We start from the raw sequence: 25,566 nt of genomic DNA on the forward strand, positions 1-25,566 counted from the left end.
TCAGATATTCAGCATGGTTTGGCTAGGTCAGTGGCAGATCTAGGAAATATTTTTTTGGGGGGGGCACTTTTTTTTTTAATAGTGACAGCCGTAACAAAATTTTCAGTTAGATCACCGTTGGTCAGTTCACGGTGAATGTATAATTTTGCAAGCCCATTCAATCTCTCCTCGCCCATAGTTGACCGTCTGTATGATTTTATATATTTAAGTGTAGAAAATCTTTGTTCAGCTGTAGCAGATGGAATGGGCAAAGTGGCTTAAATAAGTAATAATTTTTTTGTAACAGGATAATTTTGTGAGCACTTCTCATATGTATCAAGTACAGTATTTGGCAAGGAGCTTTTAGGTACAGAAGACCAAAGTGATCTCCACATTCTGAATTCAGTGGCATAATCATGTAAATCATCAAGGCCCAGAATTGGATCACTTAAGAGGTAGTCTTTGTACATAAACAGCGACCAGCCGCAGCTCTCTGAGCCTGTCTCTTCCCCTTGTCCAGTACCCGCCCAAATGTGGCTTGATACGCGTACTAGACAAGTCAGCGAGGCGAAACTTGCAGAGCGTGAATGAACTGTAGTGTAGTTCTGGGGGTGTATTTCACCTTTTTTCTTTTTAGCTTTAAAACATATGTTAACGTAAACTAGTAGATAAACCTTCATTTATACATTTTAATAATAATGATGATAATAATAATAATAATAATAATGATAATAATAATAGTAATAAATAATAGTAATAATAGTAATAATAATAATAATAATAATAATAATAATAATAGTAGTAATAATTATTATTATTATTATTATTATTATTATTATTATTATTATTAATTCCGTTATTAAAAATGTTTTATTTTTGGGGGGGGCCACGTGACCAGGTGGCCCCCCCCTCCCCCCCCTAGATCTACCACTGGGCTAGGTTAGGTCATTCATAAGTTTATTTATTTTTTTGATAAATTTGTGTAACAGACAGTAAAGGGGCAATCAGTGAAGTCACCAAGAAGCCTCCTTTCTGAAATTTTTAGCTGCAAAATGTAGTGAGCAGTGATGCTTGATAAGACTGGAACATGTTCTTCCAGCGATGGATCTCAGTATCTCAACATGGAAGGTTCTTTAGCAGGCAGACTTCACTCTCTACCCAGTGCCCTACATTTCAGGAAAACAGAAAAAAAATGCATAGAACTACAACAGCAATATGAGAAAAATCCAAATGGTATCATAGGAAAGTTTTTATTCATCAAAGAAAACAATGAGAATAAAAAAGAACTGATTGAAATCTGGAAAAAAAAGAAATTAAGATAAAGGAGCAGAACCCACAGTGAAAAACAGCAGTGACAGAAGCGCTGATACAAAGGCTATACTTCGCCACATCAACTGAACTGAACTGAAGACCCCAAAGAGCCAACATTGTACTTGAGAGGCTACAAAAAAAACTCAGCTCTCAAAAGTACTGTTGTCGAAATACAGACCTGACTGGACACATGACACACTACTGAGCTTGGAAACCACACATAGGCAGTACACTTGGTTTGCTGCACAGCACCATTTGTTGGCATATGAATCACACTGTTCCACCAGTCTGCCCTAGCTTGTGCCTCTGCAAGACAAAACCTGTATGGTTCACGGCATGGAACAAAGTACCACCCAGTATATCAATGGAAATATGTACTAATGGCCTCAAATATAACTCTAATTGATAATACTAGTCTTAAGGTAACTGAGTTTGCATTTATAAGTAGTATTCGTAAACCCAAGTTTGTGTGCCTCCCCTTAAAATTTGTGGCACATACAAAAATACATCTTGACTCAACTCTTCCATAGCAAAACACAAAATATGAAACATTCAGTTCTGTTACGATGAAGTAAACACAGCCAACCAGTAATAGCCTTATACTAGGAGTGTTGGCTCTGGCCTCTCATAAGCACAACACTCATACAAGCAGTACAGGTGTATTGTCCAAACTAATATTCATTCTGTTTATGGCACTTGCTCCAAACCTTGCATTTAGTGGCAGTCAAGTCCACACACTGTACAAGTTTTCAGTATGACAATCAAGACAGCTTTGTGCACCTTAGTTGGAAGTGTCCGTGGATGTGTGAGGCACTGGGTGTGTTTGGGTGTGTCTGGTGCCTTGATAACATGCATAATTTAGGTTAACTCTACGTATTTGTACTTAAAGGACAAAGTAATGTAATGCTTAACTAATGTAACAACTAGAAGTCTGAGAAACCGGGAACAAGTATAGTTCTCCACGCAGTCAGAATTTTGAGGTAATTTGTTCAATCATATAAGTTGCAACTTGAATGAACACTTTCCTTGTTATTACTCTGTCTTCTAGACTAGGTCTTCCCCTGAGACAAATCTTCCAAGCCAGAATGAACAAATTGTATTTGTACATTAGTATTCTAAAGTATGTATTAGTAAAGTATAGGTTCCAAATGCATTTATAATTAGTCATGGATGGATGAAGCACTGTGAGGTTATCTCTGTCAGGTCACTGTGAGGACCTGTATTCCTGAACACAGGCTTTGGCAGAAGGAAAATGAAGTGAGTGCAAACGTGTGTTTTAAATCCGATTAATGAAAATTGTGTAGTTTAGATTTCCTCATGATTATGTAATATGAGGTTTTTTTACATATATGCCTTTACAACATGCAGTCCTCAGCTCACTGGAGGCCATCCAAGGCTTTCAACGGTGCCTCACAAAGGTAAAAGTACAAAAGACACTTTGATAAGACCTTTACAGTTGACTCCTCTAAATTAGTGCCTGATACAGCTCCAGAGGGCTGAGAACAAAACATTAGCAAACAATTAAGGCTAGTGAACTGTGATGGAAATAAGGCTTCTAAATTACAGAAGGTAAAGGCATGCAGGTCACAAGGCTGCTCCTCTGGGCAAGGTACTGGAAGGACAACCCTTGGCTGCTGAAAACCACAAAGCACACAGTCTCAAGGGCACACCGACACACTTTCAGCCTCCTTCATGTCCTGTCAATCCTAAGGTGAGGCTGAGGCCTGGCATACCCCACCAGCCTTGGACCAGGGTAGAAGATGTCCTCATAGGCCTTGGTCACCTGACTTGTTCCTGCACTCTCAACTGGCTTCACTTTTTTGCCAACTGCTTCCTCAAGAACTCAATCACCTCTGGAGACTGCAAAAGTTGCTGAAAAAAAGGTAAGCTGATGATTAGTTTCAATATTGGGTCGGTCCACACTGCTGTTATAAGAAAAAGAAAACCAAACTAACTGTTCCCTAACACACAAACACACAAAATGACAAGAATAGGAGAGTCAAGTGTTAAGTCCCTAAGTCTTTGGTCCAATTCACTGAGCTGTTGTGGGAAACAGAAAACCACTAAGATTTATGTGACAAACAAGCAAAATGACAACCAAGAAATTAAGTGACAAGTCCTTGAGGTCTCGGCACACACCAGCATCCTCACCATCTTTTTCTCAGTGAGGATCTGGTCGAGAAGGGAGTTGTTGAGGAGGTATTGTCCCCCCACCAGCGTACCTCCTGGCGGCGGCAGTGTGGATGGGAACAGCAGGTCCTCAACGTCTGTGAAAGTGAGGTCTTAAAAAATTTGAAGGTCAAGATTGGGGCATTTTTTTACAACTTTTTTACAACACTACTTGCTGCTGCCATAGAAAGAAAAAAGAAAAAGAAATGAGAAATTAAGCAGGGCAAGAAAGAAGAGGTGAGATTATGTTAAGTAAGAAAGAAGAATGAAGAGAGATTGAATTAGTCAGGGAAAAAGATGAAAAAGAACCAGGAAAAGAGAGTACCAGAGAATAAGAAGAACCAAGAGGGATTAAATTAGGCAAGAAAGAAGAAGAATGAAGAGAAATTAAGTTTTAGGTAAGAAAAAAGAAAGACAGAGAAAACAGGTCTGGCAAGAAAGAAGAAGAAAGAAAAACAAAGAGAAATCAAGGTAATTAAGAAAGAAGAATAACTAAGCCAGGTTAAGTTCAAGACTCTTCGACACACCCTGGCTGTCTGAGAGCATTGGTAGCGCCGCATCCACCAGCTCGTCCTCCACTCCCTCGGCGGATGGCTTGGCTGCGGCAGAAGAGTCTTCTCCACTCTTGTGCTTCTTCTTTTTCTTCCGGCCGCCGCCTCCACCTGGTGTGTTCCCTCCGCCTCCCTCTACCAGCTCCTCCACACCACTCCCTCCAGTCGCTCCGGCCATGCCCTTGCTTCCATCCATCTGGGGGATGTTTCACTCTTCTGATGTGCGTTTTATTTATATTTAGTTTGTTTTTAGAAGTATTTTAAGCTTTTTTTTTTTATTATTATTATTATTATTATTATTCTTTTTTTTTACAGCAAAGGAGACGGCTCAAGGGCAACAAAAAGAGTGCAGAGAAAAAAAAAAAGCTCGCTACTCACCGCTCCCATAATAGACAAAAGTAAAGAGTGTCCAAAAGAGAAGTCAATTTTGGGTGCAGAGGTGTCTTATTCTTAATCACCTTTCCTTTTGGGCAACTCTATCTTTGCTTGCTTTTTTCTTAGTGATTTTTGTGTTTGCCCTTGACTGGGTGCTTCCTCTGGTGAAAAAAAAAAAAAAAAAAAAAAAAAAAAAAACTTTCCACCTGTACAGTAAATGAAGACCAAGTAATGGCCAATAAGGAAAAGGTGGAAGCAGAAGCACATGTCATTCACTTATTCATATCCATCATGCTGTCCTTTCTGAATAGTGAGAAAATGAATGGTTAGCCCAGAATATGATCTTTCCGAAATGCAAATGAGTACGTTTTGCAAGCGTACTGATGTAATTATACCTTTGCAAGCTCATTAAGATACACCTTTTATAATTCATCAAACAAAAAGATCTCAGGAATTTGCAGAAGGCCAGTCAACTTATATACAAAGCAAATTATATATAAAAAACTGATCTTAATGAATTTCTATGAACATCTGTCAACCTATAGCTGTCTTCCAGTGCACCTAGGCCAACCACACCTGATACCCTCCACACACCTGCCTCTCCTGCGCCGTGTAGCTGGGTGTGGTCACGGAGGCGGGTGTGCTGGAGCCGCCCCCGTAGGCAGGTGTGGAGGTCCCGTATTTAAAGGTCAAATCACCCGAAAGCTTACTGCCGAAGTCTTCCATGCCAGGCGTGTGGCTGGAAGGACAGATGTGTGAGTAAATGGAATGACAGGTGTGTGTGTATGGAAGGGCAGATGTATGGATTGGAAGAGCAGGTTTGTGTGTCAATGGAAAAACAGGTGTGTGTAGCTGGAAGGGCAGGTTTGTGAATGGAAGACAGGTGTGTACAGTCACCTCTTGATTAACACGAGGGTTACGTTCCTGGAGATGTTGTGTTATTTAAAATTGTGTTATTTAAACATAATTTCCCCATAAGAAATGATAGTAATAGGGACACTGGACACTGGGAAAGTCTGCCTATTTTGGGAATTTTGTTACTCTAACCATAAAGGAACACGTTATTAATACATTAGTAGGTCACGGAAACAACATCACACACAGGGGTAAGGTATATGATTAACAGTTCAGATGTGGGAATTATATATGTCAGTGAGCCTAAACAGGATCATAATAGTGATTGCGTTACTTTGAAATTTCCCTTCATAAGATTATTAAACAGCTGATTTTAAGTGAATACCACCAGAAGGAATGATTTGCTTTGCATTCCTCATATAATTTACTTAAGTAGAAGTTTTTAGTTCATTGATAACAAACAGATATTGGAGTTAATTCATGAGTGCAAAATATGTCCATTGGCGTTGACTTAAAATTGACCCCAAAAAATACTTAGCTAACTTTGGCTAATTTCCTCTAACATTTTGGTTATTAATTTTTTTTTTTAGTCTTTGGTTTAGTTTTGATTATATTGAAATAACACTGGCAAAGGCTTTGGTCTGGACCAGAGAGAGACAAAGGAGGAAGATGAAGAAGAGAATAAAGAAAAGGAAGGAAAGTAAGAACATTAGGAACAAGGAAAAGAAGGAAGAAAGGAAGGAAGTATGTGGAGGAAGACTGAAAACTGTATGTAAAGAGGAACAGAGAGAGAGAGAGAGAGAGAGAGAGAGAGAGAGAGAGAGAGAGAGAGAGAGAGAGAGGAAGGAAGGAAGAGTGTGGAAGTGAAGAAGAGGAAGAGAGAGAAAAAAGAAGGAAGACGAAAAAGAGGATAAAGTGAAGGAAGGAAAAATAAAAGAAGGAAGGAAGGAAGTGTGTGAAGGTGAAGGAACAGAGAGAGACAAAGAAGGAAGACGAAGAATTAAGAGGATAAAGTGAAGGAAGGAAAAAAAATAAAAGTAGGAAAAAAGAAAAGGAGTGAAGGAAGAAAATAAGGAATAATAATAACAGGCACGGCCCTCCTCCCTCACCTCGGCCCACAGCTGTTGAGTGTAAACAATGGAACAGCTGGTCAGGTAGTTCCACAGATTAGGCAATTTTACCCCCATTCAGTCTTGTAATCACGAAAATAATGGAAATGAATAGATAATAAGGATATATATTGTTTAGGATAGGCAAGCTAGTTAGGCTCCAGCACCTCTTGAGAGTAAATAAATGAAAACTATCGTTAGGTACGTATAGTTTAATTAGTAAGGTGATTGATTGATTGATAGTTTATTGTTGCAGGTAAACAACAAGGGAGAAGGGAGGAACATGCCATCCCAACCCCCAGAGAGAGGAGAGAGAGAGATTATACATATATGTGTACATGTGACAAAGCAAAATGAAAATAGAAAAAGGGTACAAGGAAAGCAGCAGGGAGAGGGCACGGGGCACCCCCCTGACAAATATAACATAAAAACATGTGGACGTGGAACATTGAGAGATGAAATGGGACAGAATGAACACAGAGATAAGAGATAGTAAGTAAAAATACTAAAGAGTAAAAGACTGCCATAGCAGCAGCAGGTACACACCTACAAGAGCAGGTCACACACACACACCACCTGCTGAGGGTGTTCCTTGAGGGGTTGAGGGAGGATAGCAGGGGGACAGGGAGGTTGTAAGGTTGAAATGCTTCCTGATATTAATGTACCTGACTAAATTACACTTTGCTAGTTTGGATTATATATTAGAATGAGTTTTGGTCTGATTTTTGTGTTAGTTTCATAAAAAAAATGCAACTTATTATTTTGACAAGTAGTTTAGTTAGGCTCAAATACCTCCAGAGATTAAATGCACTTCGCTAAATGACACTTTGATGGTTTTGATAATAATTTAAGAGTGAGTTTTTGGGTTGATTTTGCGTTAGTTTTCGAAATTCATCCAAGGGAGCCAGGGACAGATCTAGCTTTTTATCAGACATTTAGGGCATCACAACCTTAAAAACTAAACATTACAACATTTTCAAAGCTCAAAAGTGTATAAATAATAGACTAATTATATAAAAATAGCATAAATGAGAGTGGAAGTAAGCCCAAGCCAGAGCCAGGAACAGATCCAGCTTTTTCTTAGACATTTAGGGCATCACAGCCTTAAAAAACTAAAGATTACAACATTTTCAAAGCTCAAAAGTGTGTAAATAATAGACAAATCACATAAAAATAGCATAAATGAGAGTGGAGGTAAGTCCAAGTCAGAGCCAGGAACAGATCTAGCTTTTTCTTAAACATTTAGGGCATCACAACTTTAAAAAAAACTAGACATTACAATATTTTCAAAGCTCAAAAGTGTGCAAATAATAGGCAAATTACATAGAAATAGCATAAATGAGGGTAAAAACAAGTCCAAGCCAGAGCCAGGGACAGACATTCGGAGAGAGGCAAGATGGAGAAGGGGGCGGGGAGGACGAAGAAGGAGACATTCACTTTTTCATGGACGTTGATGCTTCCTGACATTATTCCCCTGCTCGTGTATCAGCAAGAGACCGAGGAGGAGTGATCGCATATATCTACGGGGATGACGAGCCCCTCAGACTGCCCAGGGGGACGGTGGGGCAAGGTGACCAGGGGATTCCAGCTCCACGGGTAAGGTAAATAATATATAATTGTCCGTATTTTTGTTATTTCTCGTTTATTAGCTTTTATTTAGTTATTATGAGAATTTAACCCACTGAACACCAGGTTATAAGTGGACATTGCTACACCCCACGAGGTAAATCATATATAATTGTCCGTATTTTTCCTATTTCTCGTTTATAATCTTTTATTTAGTTATGAGAATTTAACCCACTGAACACCAGGCTATTAGTGGACATTGCTACACCCCACGAGGTAAATAATATATAATTGTCCGTATTTTTGTTATTTCTCGTTTATTTTCTGTTTTATTTATTTATTATGAGAATTTAACCCTTTGAGCGCCAGGCTATAAGTGGACATTGCTACACCCCACAAGGTAAATAATATATAATTGTCCGTATTTTTCTTATTTCTCGTTTATTATGTTTTATTTAGTTATTATGAGAATTTAACCCACTAAATACCAGGCTATAAGTGGACATTGCTACACCCCACGAGGTAAATAATATATAATTGTCCGTATTTTTGTTATTTCTCGTTTATTTTCTGGTTTATTTATTTATTATGAGAATTTAACCCACTGAGCGCCAGGCTATAAGTGGGCATTGCTACACCCCACAAGGTAAATAATATATAATTATCCGTATTTTTCTTATTTCTCGTTTATTTTCTGTTTTATTTATTATGAGAATTTAACCCACTGAATTCACAGGCTATAAGTGGACATTGCTACACTCCAATCCCAGGCATTTTTACCAAGGCATTTTTTACCATTTACCATTTTTAACATTTTTATCCAGGCATTTTTAACATTTTTTACCATATTACCATTTATACCATTTTTTTTCTAATGGTCAGAAATGCCCTAAAATCCATGAAAAATTATATGAATTCCTTACTGTTGCTTACCTACAGTGATGCTTTCCTTTAGTGATAGTTTAAGAGGCATTAGAGTCAGTGCTGATAAAGGGTGCCTCTTCTTCCACTCTTAGGTCAGTATTATAAGACTTTCTTGCTTCTCACATCAGCTATTTCCAAAGGTCAAATAGGGGGTCGGTCGGGTTCTAATGAGTGTTTCTTCAGGTTCATGGTACAGAAGAAGGGTCAAACTACGATCAGGGTCATAAAACTACTCCTGGAAATGCCCGCAGCTCCTATGAAAGTCTCATCAAATATGTGTTTTTGGGTGACGAAATGTTTTATAATACTGAAATGCCCCGAGATTTGATTTTGACGTCCTCTGCGTGTATCGAAAGACACAAGAAATTAATCAAGACAAGTAGAGGATATTCGCTGGGTGCCTGGGGTTGAACCCGCGACCAGCATGACGGGAGAGCCACTCCTTACCGAGTTGGCCAAAGAGGTACCCCACTTGCTAAGTGGGTTATGGGAGGCTTTCTTATCAGGCGTAGTCGCTGCACTACACGGCTTTCCCCTTTATGCAGATTAATTTCGGTGTGTTGAGACCTTGGACAGTGACCACTATCGGTTCGTTATTCCATAACGTCCCTGTAGAGACATATGTACCTCAACTCTCCCATTTTCTATTACCCTCGGAGAGCATGGGCCATCCTACCTGTTACCCCTTTGGGGAAACGCAACAGAATTGCAGGAGAGGATGCCCACTGCTATACCACCAGTGAAATGCCCCGAGATTTGATTTTTCTACTACTGCCGGTCCCACACGTCCTCTGCGTGTATCGAAAAACACGAGAAATTAATCAAGACAAGGAGAGGGTATTTGCCGGCTGCCTGGGATTGAACCTGCGACCAGCATCACGGGAGAGCCACTCCTTACCGAGTCGGCCAAAGAGGTACCCCACTCGCCAGGTGGGTTATGGGAGGCTCCCTTATCAGGCCTAGTCGCCGCACTACAATATGACCCAATATATAGTCTCGTACCGATCATATTTATTTTTAAACATGTAAAATTCATCTGAAAAAACACCAATAGCAATTTAGTGTCCCTTGCCAGGCCTGTGTGTCAAACCTGATGCCCCCAGACTGTCAATGGCATTGGAAAGTTGATTATTTACTGATTTCCATTAAAAATTACTGTCTCCATAGTTAAAAGCATCTTGTTTTGTCCAGATATAAGCAGTCAGTGTCTTGAAATTAGTAGGTTACCCTCACTCTAATAATCGCTATTATTGCTTTTAATATTATGTAGTTTAGGCTATGAGGGACTGCTGTGTGCTTGAAGGGAAATACTAAGCATGAATCAGTCTAATGGTGGTCAGGGTAATAATTGTCTGTTTTTTTGTTATCTTTCACTTATTTTCTGTTTCTCAGGGATTATAATACTTTGGTTGGTTTTATATTGGGTAGGTTAAGCTTTGGGGGACCGTTGTGTGCTTGAAGGGAAAGAGTAAGCATGAATTAGTCTCAGTAATGGTTGTCAGTGTAATAATTGTGTTTTTTGTTATCTTTGACTTATTTTCTGTTTCTCAGGGATTATAAGACTGATTGGTTTTGATAGTGGAATGGAAGTAGTAAGCATGAGTCTGTTTTCTTGTTATCTTTCACCTATTTTCCCAGGGATTATAAGACTTTGGTTGGTTTTGATATTATATAGGTTAAGCTATGAGGGACTGTTGTGTGTTTGAAGGGAAATAATAAGTATGAGTCAGTCTTAGTAATGGTTGGCAGGGTAATATTTGTCCTTGTTTTTATCTATCGCTTAGTTTCCATTTTTAGGAGTACTATATTAGTCTAATTGATTTTATATCTGTGAAGGACTGTTGCGTGCTTGGAGGTGAATAGTAACCGTGAATCCATCTGAGTAATGGTTGTCAGAGAGAGAGAAGTAAAAGGAAAAGAGAGAGAGAGAGAGAGAGAGAGAGAGAGAGAGAGAGAGAGAGAGAGAGAGAGAGAGAGAGAGAGAGAGAGAGAGAGAGAGAGAGAGAGAGCAGGTGTTACCAAGTGTTACTTTATGTTACTTCTTCAGGGTCGTGGACAGCCAGCGGACTGGAGAGCTTTCCCTTGAGGACTTTGTGCTGGTCTTTATTGTGATGGACCCCACAACAGCCCTCGGCAAGCATCTGCGTATATCTTCAGGTGAGGCTCGGATGGTCTTGACTTTGCCTTGCTTGTCTGTGTTAAAGTTTTCTTGTATTATTGTATCAAGAAGCAAAGCGAAGGATAAACAATAGAAAAGAATAAAGTCCATGAAATGTTGCTCCTAGAAAGACATCTGGCACACATCTTTACAGGAGGCTTATACAGTCTTAACCCTGCCTTGTTTGTCTGTGTAGAAGTTCTTTTATATTGTTGTATCAAGAAGCAAAGCGAAGGTTAAGAATAGAAAAAAACAAAGTCCATGAAATGTTGCTCCTAGAAAGACATCTGGCACACATCTTTATGGGAGGCTTATACAGTCTAAACCTTGCCTTGTTTGTCTGTCTGGAAGTTCTAGATAAACGGACGTATTGTTATGTGACCAATTCCCCAGCATCTCACTTCTATCCCATCCCTTCCCAACATGCAGCTTCTCCTTGATGTGGAGAGTAAGTTGACCTCCTCCATCCCTCATCTCTGCCTCCGTTGTGTAATCATTCTGTCCAGTTGTTTATGGCAATCTTTCTAGCCATGTTTGCTAGATTTTAAGAGGACACCATACATGCTTGATACTGGACAAAGCTACTCAATAATTTTTTTAGATATCTTGTTGCAAAACCCCCATGGATCTGTTTCCACACCCCATAGACATGCTAAGGCCTAATTTTAAGAACACCCCTGAGAGTAACACCTTGTAATCAACCACTTCCAGCCCATAGAGATGCCGAGCCACTACTTAAAGAACACCTTAAGAGTAACACCACCCAACTTGCAGGAGCCGGGGTTAGTCTCGAAGGCAGGCTTGGATGCCGAAGAGATGTCCGTAAACCCTGACAAGGCAGCCGTGGCCTCGGAGAGCAGGATAGGGAGGCAGTTTCAACGCTTCCTCTCCGTTGACGCCTTTCCAATGAGCTGATGTCGGCGCTGCACTTCCTTGAATACAGTAGGAAGGACAAGCCACCTCTCAGCTGGGGAGAGGTAATGTGATGGCTCGCTTTTTATTTTATTTTATTTTTTGCTTCAGAATACAAGGAAATTTGCACATAAAGTCAAGTCCTTTACCTCATGTGCACACATAGACCTTAATTGTTTATTTTTAAATGTCATTAGTTGTTTCACTCTGATTTTCAATTGCAAAATTCCGATACCCTACGCCCCTGTCCACCCAGCAGTGAATGGGTACCAGGTATTAATCGGGGGTTGTGTCCCGTCTCCTGGGATCTGTTCCCTTCTCCTATTATTCCTTCCCCTTCTGTCTCTCTCCGGCATATGACCACAGATGTTGCGCCGACTAAACTAAACTCTCCAACTTTAATTGCAAAATTATAAGTATCACATATGCTTTTACGAAAAATGTACCTACTTGAAAAATGGCTGTTGCATTCTCCAAGGTCACCTCTTAAGATTATTTTGTGTCCTTTGAGGGTTAATGTACTCATCAAATTAAATTCATGGGATGTGTCTGGTTGCCTTTGATTTTTCATCTCGTTATACTCCTCTTTTTAAGCCTCTAATATTTGTTTTATCTTTGGGAAAATATTAAACAATTTGTATTTCTTAGTTTCTTTAGGACGGAATGTCAGGTCATCTCCATTAATACTCCTTATTTTTAAACATTAACATTTACTGCCAAGTATTTATATCTTATCTTAAAGAAACCCCCCAGAAGCCAGCTCCTTCGTTATCCTAAAGACAAAGGAGTGTTGGATCATCGTTGATGTTTTAACTGGTCTCTATGTTGTCTTGTGCAGGTGGTTGTGGTGAAGCCAGGCCAGTAAATCATCTCCCTGCGTTGCTCTGCTTCATTGAGAGTGAGCCACAGATGTTGGTGCTCAGCTCACTGTGCTGCATCCTAGGTGAGGCTCTTTGTCTTGACAATATGTGACCTCTTATGGAATTGTTCTATTTACTTACTACCCAGCCATTTCCAGAGTTTTGTTAAACATGGCTGGAGTGTTCATGTTTTGCTTTTTTGACTTATTTTAATTTTTGATGACTTCTATTTTCTAAATTGACTCCTCATTTTTTTGTATGGTTTAAAAATCAAATTCTAAACTATCCATTTTTTGACTAAGAATAGCTGAAAAAATGAATGCAATTAATTTCTTGGCCAAAAATAGCTGAAATGTGTCAAATTTGCATTTTATGCTTTAAGGATCTTTACTGTGGGTTTCAGAGGCCACGTTCCCTCGTAACAAAGTGTTGGATTAGGTTCATGTTTTGTCAAATTGGTTCAGACCTGCCGATAATTTTTGTCACTATCGTTTTTTAACCAAAGTGAATAATTAAGGCACTTCCCCTTTATTTGTAATGTAAAATTCTGTGTTGAAGAGCTGCCCTTGAGCACAAATGTATTGTGAAGTTGCTGTGACATCACTCTCTGGGCTGCGCCAAATAGTTACCTTCCACTCTGTTGACAGGTGATGCCGCTACTCCAGGCACTGACACCAATACTGTATTTAGTGTTACCAAGATACCATATGATATTTAGGAAAAGTGAGCCTGCCATCGCATGCACAAAGTGCTGTTGGGTTCATGAGCCTAAACATTAGATTACTCCATCAATCAATTGGGGCAAACGCAATGGCGAAGCGTTGCCTCGTCCACCCTATGACACCACTCGCAGGGTTTCCCCAGGCGAATCTCCATCCAGGCATTCTTCCCATGCCACGTTCCTACTGACAAGAAATTGTAAACTCTACTCAGACACTCTCTAAGATAGAGCAAAATATAATCCTTCATAAAGTTCCTCTGTTTTCTTGCTTCAACTGTTTACTACTCCTGTATGGTGGAAAGTAACTGTGGGGCAGAGCCCAGGAAGTTGGTCAGTATATTCGTGCTGGAGGACAGCTCTTGGCTGCATAATTAAGTTACGTATAGAAGGTATGTGCCTTGATTATTCACTTGCTAATAAACGATTTAGTGGAAGGTCTGAAAGAATCTCATGACCATATATGAACCACATCCAACGCTATTCATGAAAATGGTCCACATCCAACGCTATTCATGAAAATGGTTAAGTCATAAATACTTCAAAGAGTCTCCGGAAACAAGCTTAAGAGTCTTATAAGGAATCAGTTTATTAAGCACTGACAAAATATAGGTCCTGCCTCACAAGTCTGTAGATCAGTCCTGTGCATTTGTTAGATGGAAGAGGAGAGTGATCATTGCTGCAGCTAAACTTGACACATCTTGTTCAAAAACTTTCAGGTGTGATATACTTGTGGCTCATGACCGGTGACTTGGCCCTCCGACAACCTGCTGCCGGGATGGAGAGATTCACTGGGAGGTAAAGCCGCCTGGTGATCTACCTACCAAAGCTGTCCGTTCATTGCTTCTTTCTGTTCAAAGAGAAAAATGTTTGTCAACTAAAGAATTTCTTGTTGACGACTTGCATAGTGAGAATGATAGCAATGTAATTATTGTAAGAATTTTTAAATAGCAATAGAGCAATTTATAAAAGATAGCTTAAGTTGAATTTAAAATAAATATAATTATCAGTATACTACAAGGCAATAGATTACTATGAGATAATAGCAAGATAATGAAATAAATGGTAGAGGTACTGGGGCTGCTGGCACACACTCCTGCTCATGTCACTCTCTCTTTTGTCAGAAGCATCACCAGTTCATCAGACAGCTCCTGGGGTTGCTCGGCCTAGTCTGGCTGTTTCTGCTACTGCATCATGTCATCACCCTCCCTGAAGGTGCCGGCCTCTGGGTTTGCAGTCTGCTGGAAGAATGTGATTTAGCTCATTTAAGTCTACACAGTACTGCTATTCTCTCACTGGCAATAGTTTGGATGTCACAACTATAATATGAAAATGCAAATGGATGTGCTGAATGATGCTGCAGTATTGCCAAATTATCTGTGTAGGTGCAAAGTTATACAAGTGACAACCTCAGTCTACACAAACAAGGTATTCAAGGCTATTGCTGAAAAACTGTCAACCAAATCTAGTACTCATACTACTAAATTTGGGTAATGTTCAAATACACTTAGACCAGCTTAACATCATTGAAGAATACAACTTCCTCAGAAGAACCTGAAGTATGTCTCTTCCTCCTAAAAAAGACTTAGAATACAATTTAGTACACAGTAAGTGTTGCATGAAATATGTATGCTGTACTGAATACTTTTACTAAACTGCTGCAAAATACAAGGGTGAAACTTTGACAAACTCGGAAAAATAAAATAGAATCTGAAAGATTAAAAATGTAAAAAAGCTGCTACATCTTTCTTTCAGCCTACACAAATAATTACACACTATACCCCCCCAACACACCTGCTTGGTCTTCAGATAACTCTTCTCTGTCATTTTGTCAATGTGTTGAATCGGAGCGGTGCCATGGTGTGTGCCCGCCTCACCAGCATGCAGACCAAGGCTCACCAGGTGTTCGGCCCTCTGGGGGAGGGACGGGTTTTAATGAGCAATTCCTAATGCATTTAAGTCCAACAAATGAAAGGTGTTAATAAATTCTGATCCAATAAGCATTAATAATTTCTAAACAGGTGCTTCAGAGAAATTCCTATGGCATTTTAGTCTGACTAATCAAATAGGAGTTAAATCCTGTACAGGTTTTAAGTGAAATTCCTATAGTATTTTAGTTGAACAATTAGGACAAGACAAGTGAATAATCAGAGGAGTCACATTTAGCTCCTAATATACCTCTTAATACACTCATTCCACCCTCCTTGCAGTGGTGTGGGTATATAGGGGGCATCTGGGGGGGTACAGCTGAGTATGGGGGGAGTTCGACAGCATTCTGATGCCAAATGGGTTGAGGGCATACTATAAGATCATATCATTGGTGGGTATTAGTGTGGCCTGTTGGGGGCACCAGATTCTCATAGGTGGGTGTGCCCCCACTGCTACGCCACTGCTTTCTTGATCATTAATAATACATTTGCTCTCAATTCTGGAAGGCTGCAGGTAGTGTTGCAAAGAGTGGGAAAGTTTCTGGGAATTATCAAGTTTTTCACACGTGTATTTGTATTAATAAACAAATCAATTTTGGTTAATATAACTATTGATTAAAAAGTTTTAAGCAACAAAAATTGTATTTCCAATAGGTTAGGTTAAGTTTAAGGAACTTCAAACACATGATATCCAGACACCTACAGCAAAAATTTACAAAGAAAGCCTTCCCTGCATTATATAGAAAGTCTCATTTTGTAAGGAAGAACAGAGGATTTTTCCGAGTCAAGATGTATGGTGACTTTGTTTTTTCTTAGGATTTTCTTACGTTAGGTAAGTTTGGGGCATCTTCAAACACAAAAGGTGGCAGTTTATGGCACAAAATAACTAAGAATGACCTCACTCAGTCAGTAAGGAGGCATATAGGATTTTCCTGAGTCAAGACATGGTAACTTTGTGATTTAGTTAGGTTATCTTAAGTTTGGGGTATCATCAGACACGTGATTGCCAGCAACTTATGGTATAAATCAACAAAGAATAACCTCACTTTGTTGTATAAAAAGTCATTAGTAAGGAGGCATAAATGAATTTTCTGAGTTAAGGCCTATAGTAACTGTTTTGGCACTTTGTTAGGTTAGGTTTTTTTAATTTTTTTTTTTTTACGTCGCTGCCTGTTGCGCCGGTAGGCATCTTCCTGGTGGGGCCTGATGGTCGGCCCAAGGCTTCTTCCAGGTGGGGCCTGATGGTCGGTGCAGCCCGTTCTGGCGCAGGCGAGTGTTTTATAGTGGCGCCATCTTGTATTGGCTCATGCTGCCCCCCGGAACTCGTTCTTGATTCGCTTGGACGGCTTCCTCTAGAGTCCGGGTTGATGGGTGGTCTTCAGGACAGCATGTGGGTAGTTTTAAGCCACTCGGCGGTGACTGAAAAATCCGAGTGGTAGCGTGGGGATTCGAATCCGCGTCGTCCATCACGCGGTGAATGTGAGCCTAGTACGCTACCAGTTCGGCCACCGCCAGTTCCAACACATGATTGCCAGAAGCATATGGTATAAATCAACAAAGAATGCCCTCAATTTGTGTAGAAAGTCTCATTAGTAAGGAAGCATATATGAACAAGTCAAGACCTAAAGTGACAGTTTGGCATTTTATTAGGTTAATTTTAGGGTATCTTCAAACTCAATTTGTATAGAAAGTCTCATTAGTATGGAAGCATATATGAATTATCTGAGTCAAGACCTAAAGTAACTGTTTGGAGTTTTGTTAGGTTAGGTTAAGTTTAAAGTATCTTCAAACACAAAATAACCAACACCTTATGGTATAAATCAACAAAGACTGACCTCACTTTGTTGTATAGAAAGTCATCAGTAAGGAAACGTATGAATTTTCTGAGTCAAGACCTAAAGTAACTGTTTGGAGTTTTGTTAGGTTAGGTTAAGTTTAAAGTATCTTCAAACACAAAATAACCAACACCTTATGGTATAAATCAACAAAGACTGACCTCACTTTGTTGTATAGAAAGTCATCAGTAAGGAAACATGAATTATCTGAGTCAAGACCTAAAGTAACTGTTTGGGGTTTTGTTAGGTTAGGTTAAGTTTAAAGTATCTTCAAACACAAAATAACCAGCACCTTATGGTATAAATCAACAAAGACTGGCCTCACTTTGTTGTATAGAAAGTCATCAGTAAGGAAACATGAATTTTCTGAGTCAAGACCTAAAGTAACTGTTTGGGGTTTTGTTAGGTTAGGTTAACAGGAGGGCGGCAGGTGCCTCAATAAGCGTCACTTTAATCCAGCCAGCGCCACCACCGGGCTCAGGGACATTCGTTATCAACCCCCTAAAACTTTAGTCCAAAAAGGCAACAATAACTTCAACCTAAAAAAAGCCCAAAGGCACCATAGGCAAACAAATTTTATTCAATTCTCAAAGTTTCCGAAAATTCCCATGTTAAGTTTCCCAGTTCAAACTTCCCTGGAATTTTACTCCCCTAGCTGGGGGGCTTTAAAATAGACGAGACGGGAGAAGGGCGATTTAAAATAAGGACGGCGAGGGAGGAAGAGGGAGGGAGGAAGGAGGGTCAAACTACCACACCATTACATTATACAAGCAATTAACACGCAATTTTATCCCTTCAACACAAACTTACATAGGGTGATAAAAAATAAGGACGGATAGTGAGGAAGAGGGAGGGAGGAAGGAGGGTCAAACTACCACACCATTACATCATACAAGCAATTAACACGCAATTTTATCCCTTAAACACAAACTTACATAGGGCGATTTAACCCCTTCAATACAAGCAGACAAAACATAACCTCCATGCCATATCCTGGTTTTACAGACTACGTAGAATAGTCCAATGACCATGACGCACATACAGCGTCTCTAGGATATGGTTCGAGAGATGAAATGACTCATATACTGCGTCATGGTACTGAAGAGGTTAAAATAAGGACGGCGAGGGAGGAAGAGGGAGGGAGGGAGGGTCAAACTACCACACTATTACATCATACAAGCAATTAACACGCAATTTTATCCCTTCAACACAAACTTACATAGGGCGATTTAAAATAAGGACGGCGAGGGAGGAAGAGGGAGGGTCAAACTACCACACCATTACATCATACAAGCAATTAACACGCAATTTTATCCCTTCAACACAAACTTACATAGGTCTTAACACGATGATTAAAGTGACTGCAGGGATTGGCCTATAACTACTTACTAAAACCAGCTACTACACACTCAGGCACTTGGAACCGTTACCTTCGACCTTCAGTGGGTGTTGGTAGGATCCCTCGGCGCCACCGTTGCCAGATTATCGTACTCAGAGCATATTATTTACCGGTTTCTGAAGCCTAATTATTGCCAAAAAACATCAGGATCTAACTCGATCTTTAACGATAACTATAAATGAGTTTCGTTATTGGAGCCCAGAAGACAGTTTTCGGGTAGGAAGTCGGGAAACATAAGCGGCTAAGTACGACAATCTGGCACCGTTGCTCGGCGCGCCACACACAGAGGGGAGCGACCCGACCCGTGGGGACACTCGGCAAGAGCAACTCGAAGATAACAAAGATCATTACATGTAAACAATGACAACCGTGACACTATACCAATGCGTAGGAGCAGGGAAACATACAGTGGCGGAGCGAGGGCTGGGAAGCGATTGGCGACCTTCTTCACTTGTTCGGAGCAGGATTCGGAACAAGACTCAACCACCATACGAGACTATTAGCAATTACTACTTTGCGACACTAATTATATGCTGGCAGGCTGTGGCGCTTATGCAGGAGAGGAGAGTGAAGACAAGGGGAGGAGGGGTACTGATTGATTGCTTTATGAAATCATGGAGACGCTACAGCGGTCATTGTATAGCGACGGGGAGGGGGAGGAGCCTGTCTAACCCACACATTTATCACTTCAAACACGTATTTTCCTCTTTTGCTGAGGCTTTTTATACCATATACTGATACTTGAGACTCACCTCTTATCCCTGGCTGGCTGTGGATGTTCGGGGATCGCTGTAGAAGGCCCAATAGGAGGAAGAAGAGGGAGGTCATTCACACGAGCACCGCCTGTGGATACTGTGGAGCTCCTCGGCGAGTTGATGTTTCGGCGCAGGCGTGGAGCAGCTCCATGGGTTCGAATTCTTGGTTTCATTATATTGTGGTATTTTTTCATGTATTAAATTTTAATATATTTTTTCATTACATATTTGTCGAAATCTCTCTCTCTCTCTCTCTCTCTCTCTCTCTCTCTCTCTCTCTCTCTCTCTCTCTCTCTCTCTCTCTCTCTCTCTCTCTCTCCTATAAGTTCCACTTTTGATATAGTTTCATAATTTCCTAGTGTACCGAGGTAGGCTATATCTATTTCGTCTGTCTGTCACCAGGGACAGACAAACAAAGACTATTCGTACAAGAATACTGATGCGCCTTACCAGCCGTGCTTGATTCTGTACGAAGACAGCAGTTTGTGACGACCATCACAAACAAGCACAGTTGAAGCACTTATGGTTTCCTTCCGAACGAGGCAGCAGCCGTAACGCCTCGTTAAGATCACACAGTGCTGCGGGATTCGCCTCATGGCGGGAATGCCGGTAATAAAAGCCACCTTTCTCTCTGCTTTGGTTTATTCACTTTGACAAGGATATATGGTACATTGTCTCTAAAACAATTTGCATATTGAGAGGGCAATGTTGACGCCGAGTGGTAGACGGTGGGCCGCGCCGCGCCGCCGCCGCCACGGCCGCGGGCGCTGGCGTGGCGGCGGCAACGGCGCGGCGGGTACAGTTTGTGCTGCCTGACCCTTGACGTGCCCGCGGCCGCGCCCTGTCCACGCCTCCACCTCGCCGCGCGCCCACTCTCTCTCTTCCTCTCTTGTCTTACAATAAGAATATAGGACACCCGTGGGTGTGGGCGCGTGGCGACGGGCGCAGGGGGCGGGGCGGGGCGGGGCGGGGCGGGGCCAGGGGGTGGTGGTGGTGGCTCCCTCGTATGCAACAACTGAAGTAGAGTGTGGTGGCGGGTGGGCGGCGGCGGCGGCGGCGGCCCCGACTTGCCACCTTACCTTTAAATCTACACTTGTGTTAAGGCATATAAGGAGGTCTCTAGCACATGGACTAAAAATAGGGTGCAGTATACATACAGCACTAGAGGGTAGAGAGACGGCGGGCGACAGTCTGTACAGCGGGTGTGCTACGCTACGTCTCCGAGGCTCACACAGCGGGGTGTTGGTTCTCCGCGAACAGCAAGAAGCCGACGACCAGGCCTCGCTGGCCGCCTCTGTACAGTGTCACATTATAAAAACTTGATATGTGTCCACCATGGTCTGTAACAAACCATACAGTACGTATGTACGTAATATTTAGCATTACTAACAGTAGCGCATGTGTTCCGTCAGAACCATACAGGAGTATTATTATTGCACTGTGATCAGTCCAGGTTGTGAGGCATCCCGGCGCGAGGGGGGGGGAGGGGGCCGGCCTGAGGTGTGGGGGGCGGCGGGGCGAGGGGCTGGCCGAGGCACGGCGCCCCCCCGGGGAAGCTGGGGAGGCCTAACAAGGGGTCATCATGAGCCTGCTGCCCGGAGACTGTTGTAACCCTGGAGTTGTGTCCACAGTGAACAGCGGAGGTGGAGGAGGAGGTGGAGGTGGAGTGAGTCATTAAAGCTACGGTGTGTGTGTGTGTGTGTGTGTGTGTGTGTGTAGGGGCGGCGCGGCCAGACGCCTGCTGCTGCCCCCCGCCGCGGCCCCCTCCCCCCGGCTGTCGAGGATCGGTGGCCTTCGCTTTGTGCACACGTTTGACTCAGTGCTGATAAGTTACCAGAACCGACGCACGCAGTACTTCATCATACTTCATCACGATGACTTAAGCCTAGAGTCTCACCACTTACATAGTAAACAACCGACAAGAGGGCAAAGCTTGGTCTAGAGTGATCTAGAGTGGTATACATGCAGGCAAATAGTTATCGGCAGAGAAAATCTGCCTAGTTATAATTTCACCCTTGTCGTTTGTGTCTGTATTAACATGTCACATTTCTTATTGGTGTCTAACTTTACTCGACAAAACTATTTGGGCAAGTCATCCAAAACAAAACATGCAACAACAGAAGTGTTACCTTACACGCTAAAAAAACTAAGCTATTCACAAAGCTGTACAGTGTCTGGTCGACTCGCCCAAATTCTTGTACTAAACCACCATGACGGTTTTGAACGAACTCAAGACACTGAGTCTAACAGAGATTAAGTAGAAACGAGACAGAAATGCCTTAACTGTAAAAATGGTAGCATCTTGTTAACGGTTACAGCGTAGGTCACTTGTTATCATGCTGCCACAGAAGGAACCTACACGAAGATTATTCTCTATATAAAAGTGTAAAAGAATGCATATATTCGCCTTGCTTAGTGACGCAACAGGAATTCCGTCATGCGTACTGGGGGGCGGGGGAGGGCGGGGCAGGGGCAGGGGGTCCGGGGCGCCGCCTCGGGCCCGCCGCCCCCGAGGAGCGCGTTGGGTGAAGGGAAGAAGGAGGGAAAGTTTGAAATTTTGTGTAGAAACGACAGCAGCAGCAGCGGAACTGACCACGGCGGTGTGTGGCGCAAGTGCGTGTGTGTGTGTGTGTGTGTGTGTGTGTATTATGTTGTGTTGTGTTGTGTTGTGTTGTTGCTGTTGTTGTTGTTGTGGGTGTGTATATTATGTTGTGTTGTTGTTGTTGTTGTTGTTGTTATTGTTGTTATAGTTGTTGTTTTGTGTGTGTGTGTGTGTGTGTGTGTGTGTGTGTGTGTGTGTCCTGCTGTTTTGATTCGTCCCGCGCGTGTCGCGGCGGCGGGCTGTTGGAAGCAGTGGCGGCGGCAGCGACGGGGCGCCGTGCCGCCAGGCTGCCCCGCTATCAAGTGTTCGTGACGTAAGAATGTAATCATACAAAATAATGTTTCATAAAGCACCTAAACAATAAAAACGAACATCCGCTAAGTAAGGAGGCCCTGCTGGGGCGGGCCTCGGGGTGGGGCGGGGAGGGACAGGGCCGGGCAGCCTCGCCGGGGCCGGGACCGTGCCTGGTGGGGCAGAGGCCCCGGCGGAGGGCGAGGCGGCGGCCCCGCCCCGGCCCCGCGGGGACGAGCCGCGTGGCGTGTGTGTTGTTTTCTTTGCGGGTTTTTTGGGTCGAAACGGAATTTTGAGGAGGCGAAGAGTGTGGCGGCGGCCGCGACACTGCCCCGCCGCCACACGTGATGGCACGCTAAGCCGCGGCGCATCAACAAAAACAACAAAAAATAATATATGATAGAGGTGCCCCCACCTGGCGGGGGTGGGGGGGAGCGGCCGGGGGGAGTGAGGCCCCGCCCGCAGGCCGCCCGCACTCACTGATTGACTGCCTGGGTGGCGCGGCGCTGCAGATTAACATAAATTTTCATCTCAATCTTGTTAGGGCCACGCCGGCGGCGTCACCTACACAACTCATCACATAACGCGGCGCCACAAAAATCCTAACTGAGTTTGTTAGCAGCGTCGCCAGACACGGAACGTAAAACACTACCGGCGGCGGGGCTGGGCGGGCGGGGTCGGCGGGGCGGGGTGGGGGGAACAGGGCACGCCGGGCCCCCTGCCCCGCCCCATCCTGCCCCGCCCCGTCCCCCCGTGCCCCCGCCGCCCCTTCAACTTCTCCCTAATATAAAAATATAGTATAACAAACTTAGTACATAAACATGGAAAATAAGTTATCAATAAATTAGCAACACTAAATTAAGTACATGTGTAAATGTTACCACAGCTGCAAAAAATACTCTTTAAGTACAATTTGTTTCCATTCTTTGGCAAAGTTCTGGAATGTCTGCGAATTCCCGATGACTAGCAAAGATCTGAGCTTTGATTAGTTGGAATGGCATAACCTGACTAGGCGTGGTGACCGATGACTGGCCTCGACGAAACGAACTGAGGCGAAGGTGACTAGACTCGTGCGCGGCGGCCTGGCCGGCGCCCCGGGCGGCGGGGCTCGGGGCCGCGGGGCCGCCGCTGACTGAGGCTCACTTACAAAACTGAGTTACTTGGTGACTTACACAATAAATACATAAAAATAAATACTCAACATCAAAGTCCTCTAGACTAATATGAGGGTAAACTTATCACTATGACAAATCCATCTTGGCGTGACTAGTGACCGATGCGGAGTGTGCTGAGATCATTGGTTGGCTGGATCCTTCCCGCCCTGACCGAGCATCGTCTGCTGTGACCTGAAGTGACCTGTGGCGTGTGTGGGCGTGCGGGCCGCCACCACCACCACCACCACCGCGCCCCTGACGGGCTGCTTGCTTGTACTGTGCGGCGGGGCGAGGCGGGGGCCGGGGCGGGCCCGGAGGGCGGACCGACTGGGGGTCGCGCTATTGCTGAGGGTGCCCGCGGGCGCCTGTCCCGTAGCGTTTGCCGGTGGGCGTGGGCTGCGCGGCTACTGCGGCGCCAGGTAGACCAGGGGCTGCGGCGTGGCCTGTCACAAGTCGTGCTCGTCGAGGCAGTGGCCCGACATGGTGTTGGTCTGGTTGCTCATCTGAGGCACCTGGCCCATGTGGACCACCGTGCCCCCCGGGGCCAGCCCGCACACCTTGGACCCGCCCTCGTTGTCGTCCTTCCACTTGTCCATGGAGCGGCGGCGAGCGTTCATGAAGAAGTTGCCAACGGTGGAGGGCTCGAGGCCCAGCTGCCGCGCGATGGTCACCTGCATCTCCTTGCTGGGCCGCTTCGTCTCCTGCAAGACAAGGGGGGGTTAGACACACACTAGGGGGGAGGGGGACACACACACACACACACACACACACACACACACACACACACTATTTATACAGCACCGCCTCCGCCAACACAATGATAAGCCCCAAAATAAATAAGCCTCGACATTACGGCTCCGACAAATTCCTCGGCGGGGGTTTACGCCCGAGAGGCTCCGCGGGGTTGAGGGGCGGCGTGTGAGGGTGTGTCGCCGCCCTCCGGCTTGTCAGACAGACTCTTGGGCGGAGGAGGAGGAGGAGGAGGAGGAGGAGCGAAGATGACGAGTAGCATGTCAGGAGGGATGAGACGGACAGCGGGACGGAAGGAGACGCAAAGATGACGGTGCTTTTATGTGACTACGGCGGCGGCGGCGGCGGCGGCGAGGACTGACGGGCAAGCAATGATCAAGGCAATGGGTTTTTAAGGTTAACTAAAATGTCCTGCGGGTGTGCGGGCTCGGGGGCGGAGGAGCGGCGAGGGGGAGGGCGCTGAGGACTGGGGGACTTAAAACGGGACTGTGACGCTGTGAGAAGGGCACTTGGGTCTGGGGACTATAAAAAAAGGGGACTGTGAGGGCTGCAGTGCCGTTCCGTGAGCCTTGCGAGCCCCTGAGGAGTGGCAGGGTGATGTAAATTAGTCAGGGTGAAACAAGGGGTGCCAGGGTGGTGTAGGGTGAGACAAAGGGTGCTAAGAAGTGCCAGGGTGATGTAGGGTGAAACAGGGAGTGTCAGGGTGAGGTAGGGTGGGTCAGGGTGAGACGAGGGGCGCCCGAGAGTGCCAGGGTGAGGGCGACACACGCGGGACTCTTTAATTATGGCTCCGAGGCCGGGCAGCCGAGGACCCTCATCGAACAAGACACTCATTAATTTATGAAAGAGAGTCACCGCTCGAGGACCCTCCCGCCGACCCTCCAGCGCCCCGCCCCGCCCGGCCCCTCACCGCGCCATATTGTTGGGCTCCCGCCGCGGCTCCGAGGATTTTTGTGGCGGCGGCGGCGAGTGCGGCGGCCCCATTGTTACCCCGCTGACCCGCCGCACCATCAAAGCCGAGGCCGACGCAGCCGATCCTCCCCAAACACTGGCGCCGGATTTTTGAAACGCCGTGTTAGTGTTCATGAAGTCACGAGGCGAGTTTGTCTTTTCCATCCCATTTTTTTTAGCTAGAAGTGCTGCATATTCACGGAGTTAAGTCGAGATACTACACACTTAGCCATAAAAAAACTATCTAACTAACGGGGAGCAAACGCAAAAGGTGATAGAAAACAGTTAGGTGGGGAGTTTGGCTTTTTCTTTTATTTTTTTAGCTAGAAGTGCTGCATTTTCGAGAGTTAATTCGACATACTACAAACTTAGCCGTAAAAACTATCTAACTATCTATCTAACTAACTACGGGAA

General features: G+C 43.9%; 2 protein-coding genes and 2 long non-coding RNA genes across 17 annotated transcripts in view; 1 reads left to right on the forward strand and 3 right to left on the reverse strand.

The window, feature by feature from the left end:
- Positions 1-1,213: 1,213 nt before the first annotated feature.
- LOC126985472 (uncharacterized) lies at positions 1,214-6,533 on the reverse strand. Of its 2 annotated transcripts, XM_050840426.1 has the most exons (5): positions 6,350-6,533; positions 4,980-5,124; positions 3,987-4,206; positions 3,442-3,557; positions 1,214-3,162 (listed from the first exon to the last, which is right to left on the reverse strand). In XM_050840426.1, exons 2-5 carry the CDS (start codon positions 5,109-5,111, stop codon positions 3,103-3,105), a joined length of 528 nt encoding a protein of 175 aa, XP_050696383.1. In that variant the 5' UTR covers positions 5,112-5,124; positions 6,350-6,533; the 3' UTR covers positions 1,214-3,102. The 2 variants fall into 2 exon arrangements, with proteins under 2 accessions (XP_050696383.1, XP_050696384.1); XM_050840427.1 differs by lacking the exon at positions 6,350-6,533 and having other exon boundaries at positions 3,987-4,226; positions 4,980-5,123.
- A 540-nt stretch (positions 6,534-7,073) lies between these two features.
- LOC126985475 (uncharacterized) lies at positions 7,074-15,223 on the forward strand. Of its 5 annotated transcripts, none has more exons than XR_007738739.1 (6): positions 7,074-7,950; positions 10,887-10,996; positions 11,772-11,974; positions 12,748-12,852; positions 14,207-14,411; positions 14,612-15,223. It is a non-coding gene; the product is annotated as an uncharacterized LOC126985475 (long non-coding RNA). The 5 variants fall into 5 exon arrangements; XR_007738737.1 differs by having other exon boundaries at positions 7,345-7,950; positions 11,709-11,974; positions 14,207-14,285; XR_007738738.1 differs by having other exon boundaries at positions 7,347-7,950; positions 11,716-11,974; positions 14,207-14,285.
- LOC126985473 (uncharacterized) lies at positions 14,059-19,564 on the reverse strand. Of its 3 annotated transcripts, none has more exons than XR_007738733.1 (4): positions 19,402-19,564; positions 15,282-15,401; positions 14,582-14,725; positions 14,059-14,337 (listed from the first exon to the last, which is right to left on the reverse strand). It is a non-coding gene; the product is annotated as an uncharacterized LOC126985473 (long non-coding RNA). The 3 variants fall into 3 exon arrangements; XR_007738734.1 differs by having other exon boundaries at positions 14,563-14,725; XR_007738735.1 differs by having other exon boundaries at positions 14,582-14,728.
- A 2,590-nt stretch (positions 19,565-22,154) lies between these two features.
- LOC126985476 (hepatocyte nuclear factor 6-like) overlaps positions 22,155-25,566 on the reverse strand; it is a 296,520-nt gene continuing 293,108 nt past the window's right edge. For 4 of the 7 annotated variants that reach the window (XM_050840429.1, XM_050840431.1, XM_050840430.1 and 1 more), the window contains one exon: positions 24,004-24,152. Coding sequence is in view for 3 of the 7 variants with exons in the window: in XM_050840435.1 (XP_050696392.1) it covers positions 23,898-24,152 (255 nt within the window). In the remaining 4 variants the exon portion in view is untranslated. Of the gene's footprint in view, positions 24,153-25,566 lie in introns of all 7 variants that reach the window. The other 3 variants (XM_050840435.1, XM_050840433.1, XM_050840432.1) reach the window with 1 other exon arrangement.

The sequence above is a fragment of the Eriocheir sinensis genome, chromosome 59 (assembly GCF_024679095.1).
Source record: "Eriocheir sinensis breed Jianghai 21 chromosome 59, ASM2467909v1, whole genome shotgun sequence".
NCBI lineage: Eukaryota > Metazoa > Arthropoda > Malacostraca > Decapoda > Varunidae > Eriocheir > Eriocheir sinensis.

What these genes read in the sequence shown, in the direction of transcription:
- LOC126985472 (XM_050840426.1), bottom strand. Translation starts at nt 5,111, where the DNA reads ATGGAAGACTTCGGCAGTAAGCTTTCGGGTGATTTGACCTTTAAATAC. An exon ending in ACACGGCGCAGGAGAGGCAG is followed by an intron (nt 4,207 to 4,979) that starts GTGTGTGGAGGG and finishes AACATCCCCCAG; the next exon opens with ATGGATGGAAGCAAGGGCAT. An exon ending in TCCTCACTGAGAAAAAGATG is followed by an intron (nt 3,163 to 3,441) that starts GTGAGGATGCTG and finishes CCTTTTTTTCAG; the next exon opens with CAACTTTTGCAGTCTCCAGA.